Here is an 11,333-nt window from a genome sequence, read left to right on the forward strand (position 1 = left end):
GGGGGGGGGGAGGGCGGGGAGGTGGTGGGCAGGATACAATCATGGCTTGCTCCAGGCAAAAGGGGGCAAACAGCAGGAAGGCATATCCCCTGCTCCTACCACTGTTGTGCCTGCATCCTGCACTCCTCCGCACTGGCTGGCAAGCAGCAGCAGAGTGCTGGGAGTGGGGGCTCTGCCTTGGTGCCACTCAGAGCGAGTTGTGCCTGCATCATGCTCCCCCCTGTCCTGGCTGGGCAAACAGCAGCAGGGCATAGCCCCTGTGGCTCCCCCTGCCGAGGCAGCCACAGGCACATCCGGAGGAGCCGTGGGAGAAGCCTCCATGGTTGCCCTGCCCAACCCCATCCCCCACCCAGCCCAGCACCCTGGCGCTTAAAAAAAAAAAAAAGCCCCATACTCACTGGCTCTGGAAGGAGCAATCAGGGCCTCTGAGGGCTCATGGCAGAGCCACCCCACGCAGTGTGGGTCAGTAGGGGACAGCAGGGAATCACCTCCCTCCCCGTCTGGCACCTGTTGCATTGCATGGGTGCAGCACAACTTGGCAGGACGCTGCGCGGTGTCCAGGAGCTGAGGCAGCTCCACCTGTCAGCCGGAGCCTGGCACCGTTCAGCCCCAGTGGCCCCAGCTGCCAGACAGTGTGCAGCACCCTGCAGAGCTGCGCTGTACCCATGCAATGTGACAGCTGCTGCACAGGTGCCAAGTGGGGGGAGGCGATCCCTGCTGCCCCACAGGGGGGCTGTGCCATGAGCCTGATGCCCCAATCACTGTTGCTGCAGCCAGTGAGTGTGGGACTTTTTTTTACGTCCTGGGACTAGGCTGGGGCCGGGAGGGGGATGGGGCTGGGCAGGGCAGGGCAGCCATGGGAGCTTCTCCCGTGGCTTCCCCTGCCCAAGAGAGGCAGTACAGCTGGAGGATCCTCAAGGGAATCTGCAGCCACCCAGCTGTGTCTGCCTCTCCCTGGCCGATCCAAAAATCACCAAATCTCTTCAAATCAGCACTGAATCTTCCAAAGCTGATTTGGCCAAATTGATTCAGGACAGTGATGCGAATCAAACTGCTGTCCTCTGGATCGGCCAAATCCAAACTGAATACTTCCCTATTCACACAGGCCTATTGGCTCCCCTACTTCTCTATTACAAAGCTCTTAAAATATTTGAACTACAAAATCACTTCCCTCCTTAGATCACAAAGCCGCCAACAAAAGTGATTGTTTACTGATAGAAAGAAGAGGAATGTGAAATTGCAGTGGATAGGGAAGCGGTTTTATTGCTACTCTGTCCATTTAGTCTCAGGGGCCATCTATACACATGCTCAGGGGTGGGACTTTCTAATTAGGACTGTTCCTGGACAGCTGTTCTAATTAAAACAGCTCACTGTCACATGTATTTAGCCCCCCACTGAGTTTCAAAATGACTGCAGGATCTTTTAGCTAAAGTTAATTTGACAAGGTTTAGCTAAAGTGCCCCCGTGACCATTTTGAAATGTGTGGGGGCTTAATATACATGACAGTGAGGTGACGCTAGAGCGTTTTAATTAGAATGGCAATAAGCACATCTATAGGCACCCAGGGTTCTTGTTTTGGAGACAAAGTAGTCTCTGGGCTTTTCTAATATATAGTCAAGTTGTACCAGCATGCCTAAACCAAATGTAAACATGGATTGGTTCGTATCAGTGTAAATCCCTACAAAGATTTGTGTGAACCAGCTTGAAGCATTCAGCAGTTCAAAAAACATTTGTTTTCCTATTTTTTTTCCCACAAAAATCATAGAAGGATGCAGCTGGAAGGGACCTCAAGGAGTCACACAGACAACCCCCCTACTCAGTTTATCCAAAATTATTTGAAGGCAACAGCAGCCTTCAGGGAAGGCAACACGTATGTGCAGAGAAAGGAGTTATAGGTTCAGGGACTCTGCATTCAGAATCTGGAAGAACCCCAGATGTACCCTGTTAGAAGGCTGATCACTGTTAGAAGCAGAGAGGATGAAATGAAATTATGCTGCAAAAAACGGACCATCACACATCGAGAATGGATGAGGTCTCTTTTTCCTTCTCCAGTTTCTATCAGCAGTGTAAGTTTTGGAGTTTTCATGCTACACCCCACTTGCTTGGTCCAACTTCCCACCTGGTAAAGTGTGCACCAGTCACACTACTTTTGGGACTACAAATAACTTCTGTCACCACATCCTCCTTTCTTAAGTGACTGGTATCTGACCTGATGTCAGGGCAAGTTTCTCCCTAAACAGAAGTAAATTCTTCACTGTTGGCATGCCTTGAGTGCTTTATCAGTTCTGAGTGGCAAAGCTTGACTGATGCTGATAAGGAGACAAATAGGTTTGTTTGGTTTTTTTAAAGAGCATAAGGAAATTTGAGAAAAGTGCCAAGAGTATGAAATAAAGAGGGGCTTAGAGAGAAATAGGAGAAAAGAAAAAGTGATTTAAAAAAGAAACAGTGGTGGTTCAGTTGTTGTGGGTTGTTACTCATACTAGGGTAAAATAATTTAAATCCAAACACTAAACTTCTTTCTTACATCACCCAGGGGGAAGACAGAGAAAGAAGAAAGCAGTTGGATGGCAAGGGCTGGTGATTTACTACAGCACATATGGTCAAAGAGTGTGGCTTTCAGTTCATCCAGTCACTCATCTGTCAAGGACTACCAACTATTCCCTCAAGAAGCACATATGGTCGCTGTGATAGTTTGGAAAAAAAAAAAAAAAACTGAGGAAGAGAGGAGCGTTTTTATTAATATTCCCAGGGGCAGGGGTGGGGAAGTCTTCCATCTCTCTGCATTCTCTTTGTGGAACCAAATACAAGTTCAAATACAATAGGGAAAGTAGGCCAATTTATAGAGATGCAACTGTGCTATTCTTTTGTCGTGTCACATTCTGAGTCTGGATGTCTGACATCAGGTAATTAAGAAGAATCTTTGGAGAAAGACTAGTTTTGTAGCTGAGACGAAGAGAGAAAAAGATGACAGTTGGCTAAAAACACAAGATAGGCCAAACAGAGAAGCCACTGTGTCATAATATTACATTTGACTATTTCCATTACCTACTATATGATTCAAAGCAGATGTTCAGCCATGACAAATTTGCTCAAACCATGACCGAATCAAGGGAAAGAAGAAATTGATAACACTTATATGCTTTCAGATCTGATTTTCTAAAATATGAAAATCACTGTAAATCTGCAGTCTTCACACCAGTCTCCCTGGCTCCCCATCTCATTTACAAAGATGCGGTAATCTCTCAGGGAACACAAGGGCCTAAATTTTGTACAGGAGTTTAAGAGATTTTGTTTCATAGATTGTAAGGCAGGAAGAGAACTTGGAAAATCATGGAGTCCATTGTTAATTCTATTCAGATGAGTTCATTTTTACCAATTACAAGCTACTATGTGCACCTTGCTCTCAGGCCCTAATTCCTCAGTTGTAACAAGTAATGCCCAGGTTTTATTATTTTTTTAAAACATACAGATTATAACACTACACAAGGGCAAGACATAGAAAGTTGGAGAAATAATTTATAAGGAATCCTGGATTTTCTGAGGTGGTACCAAGTTCAGTATCCACAAAAGGTGACTTGTACCAAATTTGAAGAACTGGTCCCAGAGGGGCAACAGGCAGCAATCTGGGTTTTCCATTTGCCATGGGAAAATACGGTAAAACCCAGATTTTCTCATTCTGAGGAGGGAAAAAAAAAAGGGATCTTTTCCTTTAAAAGGAGAAAACCATGGGAAACTGGGTTTCCCTTGGCAGGTTGCCAGAGATCCAGCCTGCAAGGGGCTGGGGGAGTGGGAGGAGGGCTATCAGCAGGAGGTGCCATGAGTATGTGTGCACATGGCAGCCAGACAGCCTGGAGAACAGCTCCCACAGGTCCCCAAAGGTAAGTCTGGTGGCAGGGGAAATTGAGGCCCCTCCTGAGTGAGGCAGGAAGGGAACTGGGCAGGGCTGGGGCTGGGGCAGCACGTTAAGCTTGGGGCCCAGAATGCGTGGCTGCAGGGCCCAGGCGGGGAGTGGGACAGAGCAGTGGACTGCTCATGCAAGGTGGCGAGTTCAGGGTGTGCGCAGGGATGGCTCTGATGGCGATTCAAGAAATGCGTGACAAGCAAGGGTTTTTTCACAATCTCTATACAGTTAGCTCAGTAAGAAATGTTCAACATGCTTTCAGGCACAAAGTAGGCCAGACTTGAAGGAAGGCACTTTGTGCCTGAAACCCATTCTAAACATCTTTCTCGGCTACATGGTTGGTCCAATAAAAGGTCACCAAAAAAACCCACTCTACATTTTTGGTTAATTTCTAGTAAAACTAAAGGACTAAGCAAGTATTTTTAAGAGATCACATACACACTCGCATTAGTAGAATTTTTACCATCACATCATTTTAATACCATCATAGAAAGTAAGGGTTGGAAGGGACCTCAGGAGGTCATCTAGTCCAGTGGTTGTCAAACTTTTCTGTTCCATGACCTATTTGTAAACATCAGTGGCCAGTCCTGACCCACTACCTCCTGCCCCCAGCCTCCCAAGTGTGGAGAGGGGGGCGGGGAGGGGAGGAGCCCCTCACAGGCTGGAGCTCTGCCAGCCTGTAAGGGAAGTGCCAGGGTTTCCTATGTTTTTCTCCTTGAAAAGGAGAATCCATTTCCCCGGTACTGCTGCACTATTCAACTAGTGCACTCATTCCCCTTTTCTCCCCGCCCCCCACCCACCCTGTCTTTCACCCACTGACTCCTCAGTTTACATCTTCACTGACAGCCTGTCTTGCATGCATATCAGGCCAGCCTCTGGCTTCTTTACTATTCATTCCATCCAGGAAGAGCACACACCAACTGCAGAGACTTCTTCAGCCTGATGAAGGGTTTTTAAACCTGAAAGCTTGCTAAAATTTCTCCCCCCCCCCACCAACTACTTAAGCTGGTCTAATAAGAAGATATCAGATTCACCCAAAGAACCTTCTCTGCCTTGATTGATTTTTAAAGTTTGTTCACGACCCTTTCATACATTCTTGCAACCCACTTTTGGGTTGAGAAACACTGATCTAGTCCAACCCTCCCCCCCACCACCTCAAAACAGGACCGTCCCCAACTATATCATCCCAGACAAGGCTCCGTCTAGCTGGGTCTTAGCAGCTTTTAAGGAAGGAGATTCCACAACCTCCCTGGGGCCAGCCTGTTCCAGTGCTTGGCTACCCTCCTAGTCCTCAGGGAAGTTTTCCATAATATCCAACCAGAACTTCCCTTTCTGCAACTTGAGAAGGTTGCTCCTTGTTCTATCATCTGCCACCAGAGAACAGCCTAGATCCATCTTTTTTGGTGCCACCCTTTAGATAGTTTAAGGCTGTTATTAAATCCTCTTTCAGTCTTCTCTTCTGCAGACTAAATAAACCCTCAGCCTTTCCTCAGAAGTCACGTGCCCCAGCCCCCTAGCACTTTTAACTGCCCTCTGCCAGATTCTCTTTGCAATTTGTCCACATCCTCCTTGCCTACTTCCCTCAATCTAATGGCAAAGCTGCTACTAACACAGTCGAGTATGCCATTAGTCTTCTTCGTATCCGACTTAGCTTCCCTTGTAGCCATCATGCCTTAAATGGCTAGAAATAAATAGCCTGTAAAAATTTCTTAGCAAAAAAAGTAATCAGATTTGGACCTGAAAGAAATTTAAAAAAGAAAGACTTATTAACTGCTGTTCATAGTGGCAAGACAAGCCACAAGAACGCAGAGCGTGCACAAGCCTGCACAAAGCTGTTACTTCTAGAGCCAAAATTTTAAGAGACTTGTTTACAGTTTAAGCAATGTCCTCAATGCAAGGCGCCGTCTGAACCTGTCAAACTGATCGCTGGCTAAAGTGATCAGAAGAAGCTTTTATTTACTGCAACGTCCCTTTGAAGACCAGGCCAGAAGCCATTTAAAGGAGCATGCAGAACCCGGTCCCTGCAACGCTGCACCTGCCTCACTGGCAGCGGGGGTGTTGGGCACTGGCAGGGATGCGGCCCCTCAGGTACCCACCAGCTTCTCCCTCCCAGGAGCCATCTCTGAATCCCTAGGCTGACAGGAGCCAGGGGAGCAAAGCACCTTAGAGACTAAGCGAAGGGGAGAACCGCTCACTTTGCTGGTGCCAGAAAGACGCTTTGTGACCCCTCTGTGCCTCACTAGATCATAACCAGACATATTTACGCCCCCCACCTCAATTCCTGCACAACAAGTACCGCGGGGGAGGACGAGGAAGTGGAGAGGTGCCTGCGCAGAGGCTGTCACAGGACTCCTTAGCGCCACCGATGCTCCGCAGGAGAGGCGCTCCCGGCTGAGCGCGGCCACGGGCCCCCTCCACCCCCGGGACTGCGGGGAAACTTTCCGGGGAGGCAGCGAGTGCGTGCGACATGCGGTGCCCCCCGCGCTGCCGCCCCTGCTCACTCACCTTCCGCACTTTGCCCTCCAGCTCCATGGCCAGCGGCAGAGCTCACGCCCAGGGACTGCGACTGCGGCTCCCCAGCCCCGCGCTCAAACTTCCGCTGCCCAGCGGCACTGGCTGGTGCGGAACAAAGGCAGCGCGGCAGCCAATGGCGGCGCAGCGCCCGGACAGCCGCCAGCCAATCGCTGCCGCCGCCCGCTACCTGGTGCTGGCGTCCGCCTGGGCCGCGGCCGGGGGTCAACTGGCCTGAGGTGTTGGGGGTTGCAGCCTGCCTCAGAGCGGCGCGTATGCCGGGGGCAAGGGGCCATATTTCTCTTCTGTGCTTTCTTGTCTGTGGTATGAGGAGGCTGTAATCAGGAAGGTGGCAGCAAAACCTAGCGCCCATCTCACACCGTGGGGGATCTAGGTAGGGTTGCCATCATTCCAGGTTCAAACAAGAGGGCATCTGTGGGGGCAGGGGCTATACGATTGTCGGGGGACAGTGACATGCTCGTGCCCTGCTCCTGCCCCTTCTCCTCACTCCCAAGTCACAGCCCCCGCCCTCAGCCCTGCTGCTGCTGCCCACTCCTGACCCACAGTACCCTGCCCCCCAGACCATGCTGGTGCCCCTCACTCCCAACCCATAGACCCCCCCCCGCTGATACCCCTCACTCCTGACTTGCAGCCCCAGTGCCATAGCAATGAAGTTTGGCAACCAAAGGGAAAGCCCGCAGCAGCAGCCCACCCTCCCCCAGCACACAGATCGGGGGGCACACGCCCCCCCCCCCATGCCTGTTTGGGAGTGCACACAGTGGCAGGAGCCATCCTTCCCAGGTTCTTGCACCCCCTGGAACGAGCCATTCGCAGATCCATCCTGCCCCTACCTCCTGTTAGCGCCCCTTCACTTCACCCCCACCCCACTGTGTAACCTGCCAGTGCCCCTTACTCCCAACCTATAGCCCCTGCCCCCCTCAGCCCTGTTGTCCACATGGATCCCTGCTGTACCCAAAGAGCCCCTTCCCCCCACCTCCCCACCCTGCTGTGGACCCAGGTTTGATGCTCACACTCACCTGCCTGCAGATGCCAGGGCCTGCGCACAGAGCAGGTGATGCCCTGGCCTCCAATCACCTTCCCTGATCCCCCCACAGGCCCAAGCAGCTCCTTGCTGGGGTAAGCCAGGAAAGTGGTGGCACAGGAAAATCTCAGACATTTCCTGATATTTAAAAAAAAATGCCCAGATGAAGATGGGAGGACCCAAAAAGAGGATATGTCCAGGAATACCCAAATTTAGGGTTTTGAGAAGGGGGTGGGGTGCAGACGGTGAGGGGCATCATCCCATGTAACAAAACACCTCTTTTACTCTGGTTAAAAAAGCTTTACTAATAGACGAGGGGCTTGGGGTTTGATTTTTCAGTTGAGGTTGAAGCCAAACACAAAGGGGACTTAAAAGCTTTCTGCAGGGCAGTGAAATAGGAGCAGCTAAGAAGTCTTCAGGGCCATGAAGACTATTGACTTCCTCAGCAGTGCTTGATTAGAAAACCAGAAAGACCTTGGGGCACCATCCAGCCATCTGGAGGGAGTTGGGGGCAGCCTGGCTCTGATCTAGCCACATAAGGAAGGGGGCTTAGCACAACCCAGCCCAACACAGGGGTGAGGGGTAGGGGCAATATCACGACACACATGGGATCATGATCTGGCCTTGATCCGGCCATGTGGGGCAAGGGGGCAAGGCCTGGCTCGAATCCAGCCATATGGGGCTTGGAAATTTGGCAGCAGGGGAGAAGGGTAGCTGTACTGTTTGCCATTGTTACCCCATTGGCAAATTTCCCAACCTGTGGGAAGCCCCACCAGTCAGATGCCAGGGCTCCCTGGGCCAGAGTTGGTCCCCAGGACAGAGGTTGAACTCCCCTGGTTTCAAGTGAAACATTAACATGTATCACTTACACTCTGAATACTTGAATACTGTAAAGAAAGTAAAAAAGTAAAAGGAACGTGTTAATAACTCCTATTTACAAAAGGCTGGAGGGAATCTTGAGTTACTTGTCAGAAAAAGAATCAGTTTAACATGTAAAAACAGGCAGCTTTGCAAAACAAACAAACAAACAATCTGAAAGCTACATCTTGCATTCTTCAAACAATGCAAGTCAGGATATATTCTCTGCATATTTTAAGTATAATGCATAACTTTGCCAAAAGAAATTAGACCAATTTCTTCCCCAACAAAACCTTAAAAAGGCCTTACAAATTACGTGGTTAGATTCTGTTTTCAGTCACATCAATGTAAATTTGGACTAAATTAACTGGATTTGCTCCAGCAGATTTACTTCCAGATTTACAGTACTATAATTGAAAACAGTCCTTGGTTTCATAGATTGTGTTGTAAATTTTAATATGCCAGTGATTTTTATCTATTTGCTACTCAAAGAAGTGGTGTTATAGAAGTTGTACTGTGAAAGGTCATATAAATATAACAGGAATCACAAAATTAAGGTGGCATGGGCATTAGAGTTTGTTAAATTCAGGTCTTGTTTATTTGAGTTCTTCAGGCTAAGAATGTCAAGTCCTATATACATTTTCTCTTTCCAGATTTTTAAAAAATCTTGGGTGGGGGGCGGGGAAGACAGACATATGCATTAAAAATGCCTTAGGCAGCATTTGCCAATAACTTGAAAGATTATTTTGTTTCACTGATTTAGGCAGCTAATAGTCTGACACAAACACATGCCTTGCCTTCCCCCAGACTGTTCTTAAATAGCTTTCACATGCAGAGTGCTCAGTGTCTTTCCCCAGGGGCTAGATCTGCCTTTCTTACAATTTTTTGTTTGTTTTTTTTTTATATTTTTACTATTGCTTGTTGATGAATGATAGCAGGCAAGGGAAAATTAATACAGGATTCTAGTCTCTGAACCCCACTCCCCCCTCATCGCAGCAGTGACTGAAGGATCAATCTTTAGAAATAACAACATTCTAGCTGACTGCTGTATTTGAAACTTCAATAGCAGCCAACAATGTGCATAACTAATGGTGCCAGCTGCTTCTTACTCTGCTCTATAGAGTAGATCTAACGCCAGTCCATGATGGCCCCTCAGGTCATGTCAGAATGAGAAATGAGAGAAGGGGCAAGGCAGGCACACCAAACTATGGACACTGACAGGGCCAGCATGTGCTTGACTCAAGATTGGTCTGAAATGTTGGGGGAAGAAGGGGGAAAAAGGGAGGGAGAATGCAGTGTTACAAGAATATTTAAAATTTGGAAGGTCTATCAAGCAAAATCTTAAAAAAACGACCTATAATTCTAATGCAAAATCTTACTGGGTACATTTTTACAATACCAATTTGAAAAATGAAAGTGATCCAGTCTGAGCCAGGTCTTCTATATTAAAGATTCACTTACTTGCCCAAATATTGTAAGAAATGCATTTAATAAGTTTACATTTTTAATTTTTTGTTTAGGAGGAACAATTTTTTTTTTAAAAAAGAAGAGTTAAAATTGTATTTTGTAGAATATGAGAACCAGTGTATTCTACAGCATGTTAGTTATTATAACAATAGTTATTCTGAGTAGCAAGTAAGCTGTACTTTTTCAGCTTGGGTATCATAAGGTTTGCAGGATAGTCCTGTAAGCAGGTTGGGGTACCTGCTGCCATGCAGGCAGGCTTTGGCCCTTAGGCAGTCTGAACAATAGTCCATAAGTAGGTGTGGTTGCCTGCAATCTCACTATAAGGCTTCGCTTCCTTGGGAACTCCTGAGCCAAATCTCATAACACAAACCAATGATTCTTGGTCCAAACAAATTACTAAATTAAACCTTTAGCTTTATTAGGAGAGGGCCCTTTATCTCTGGGCCTTCCTAAAGGCAAACTCCTCTGGGTTTCAATCTGCTTCTTGCCCACAAAACAGCTGCTTCTCCCAATTTAAGCTCCTTGCTGTCACCCACACTTGGGCTTTTAATTCCCAGCTAATCATTCACTGCTGTTCCTGGGCTGGCTACTCCACTTAAAGGGCCAAATCACCTTGCTACAAGTTCTTTTGCTATTCACTATGGAAGTTTAGAAAATGATACAAAACTGTCCAGCTTACTTCCTATATTAGATTTGTTTTGTGCTTCTCAAGGATGGAATGTTCTTGTGATTTGTACAACTTAAAAATATATAAAAGGCAGGACAGGTTACCTGGTATGTGAGCACAGAAATATAGTAAAGCTTAAATAGCTTTCTATCTGCTAACTTGTACACAAAGCCTACAGAAATTCTTACGTAATGCAAATCTGCTTTATCCAACATGACAGCTCATCTTCTAATCAACACATGGTTGTGGAAACCTCTAGTGCTCCCATTTCAACAAAGGACCTACTTTAAGATCTTAGGCAGGCAAGATTCTTTGGGTAGATGTGGTAGCTTTTATCAGACCAATTAAGTAATAAATCTACTAAGAGATATCTAATAAAAGATACGACATCTACCCAAAGAACTTGCCCGCCTATGTGCTTAGATCAACATGGCTACAACCAGCAACCCTACATTAAGTAGCCTGTATGGCAGGTCTTGTAAGACTTTAGTCTTCCAGTTCTCTTGAGGATCTCAGAAATAACTTCCCCTTCCTTCTAGGTGTATTGTGCATAAAGCATGGGTATGGTCCAGATCAGTTCCCAGGTAGGGGTCTGGCATCAGAACTGGATTCAGAAGCCATAGCTAGCCAAAGTCAGGACAGGCCAGGGTCAGAAGCCAGAGGCCAGAGCCAAAGGGTTGAGCCAGAATCAAGACCAGAGAGCTAAAAATATTAATAAAATATTAATATTTAATAACTTCTTTGCCTCTGTCTTCCTCAGTAAGGACCAGAACTGCCACCTCCCTGCTGGGCCCTCTTTGGGCCCCAGGGGAGGCTCACCTGGGCCTAGAGTGAGTGAGGATTTAGTTAGGGAGCTTCTGGAGGGGCTGGACGTTTTTAAGTCAGCC

The 11,333-nt window shown here is 47.5% G+C and overlaps 1 protein-coding gene across 1 annotated transcript in view; it reads right to left on the reverse strand.

Annotated features, from left to right (window-relative positions):
* Positions 1–6,510, reverse strand: part of TES (testin LIM domain protein) — a 45,643-nt gene extending 39,133 nt beyond the window's left edge. Inside the window, exon 1 of the mRNA XM_019514541.1 lies at positions 6,407–6,510. Coding sequence (XP_019370086.1) covers positions 6,407–6,433 — 27 coding nt within the window. The 5' untranslated portion in view covers positions 6,434–6,510. The remainder of the gene's footprint in view (positions 1–6,406) is intronic.
* Between the last annotated feature and the right edge of the window lie 4,823 nt (positions 6,511–11,333).

Source organism: Gavialis gangeticus, unplaced genomic scaffold (genome assembly GCF_001723915.1).
Source record: "Gavialis gangeticus isolate Ggan-Ray unplaced genomic scaffold, GavGan_comp1, whole genome shotgun sequence".
Lineage (NCBI taxonomy): Eukaryota > Metazoa > Chordata > Crocodylia > Gavialidae > Gavialis > Gavialis gangeticus.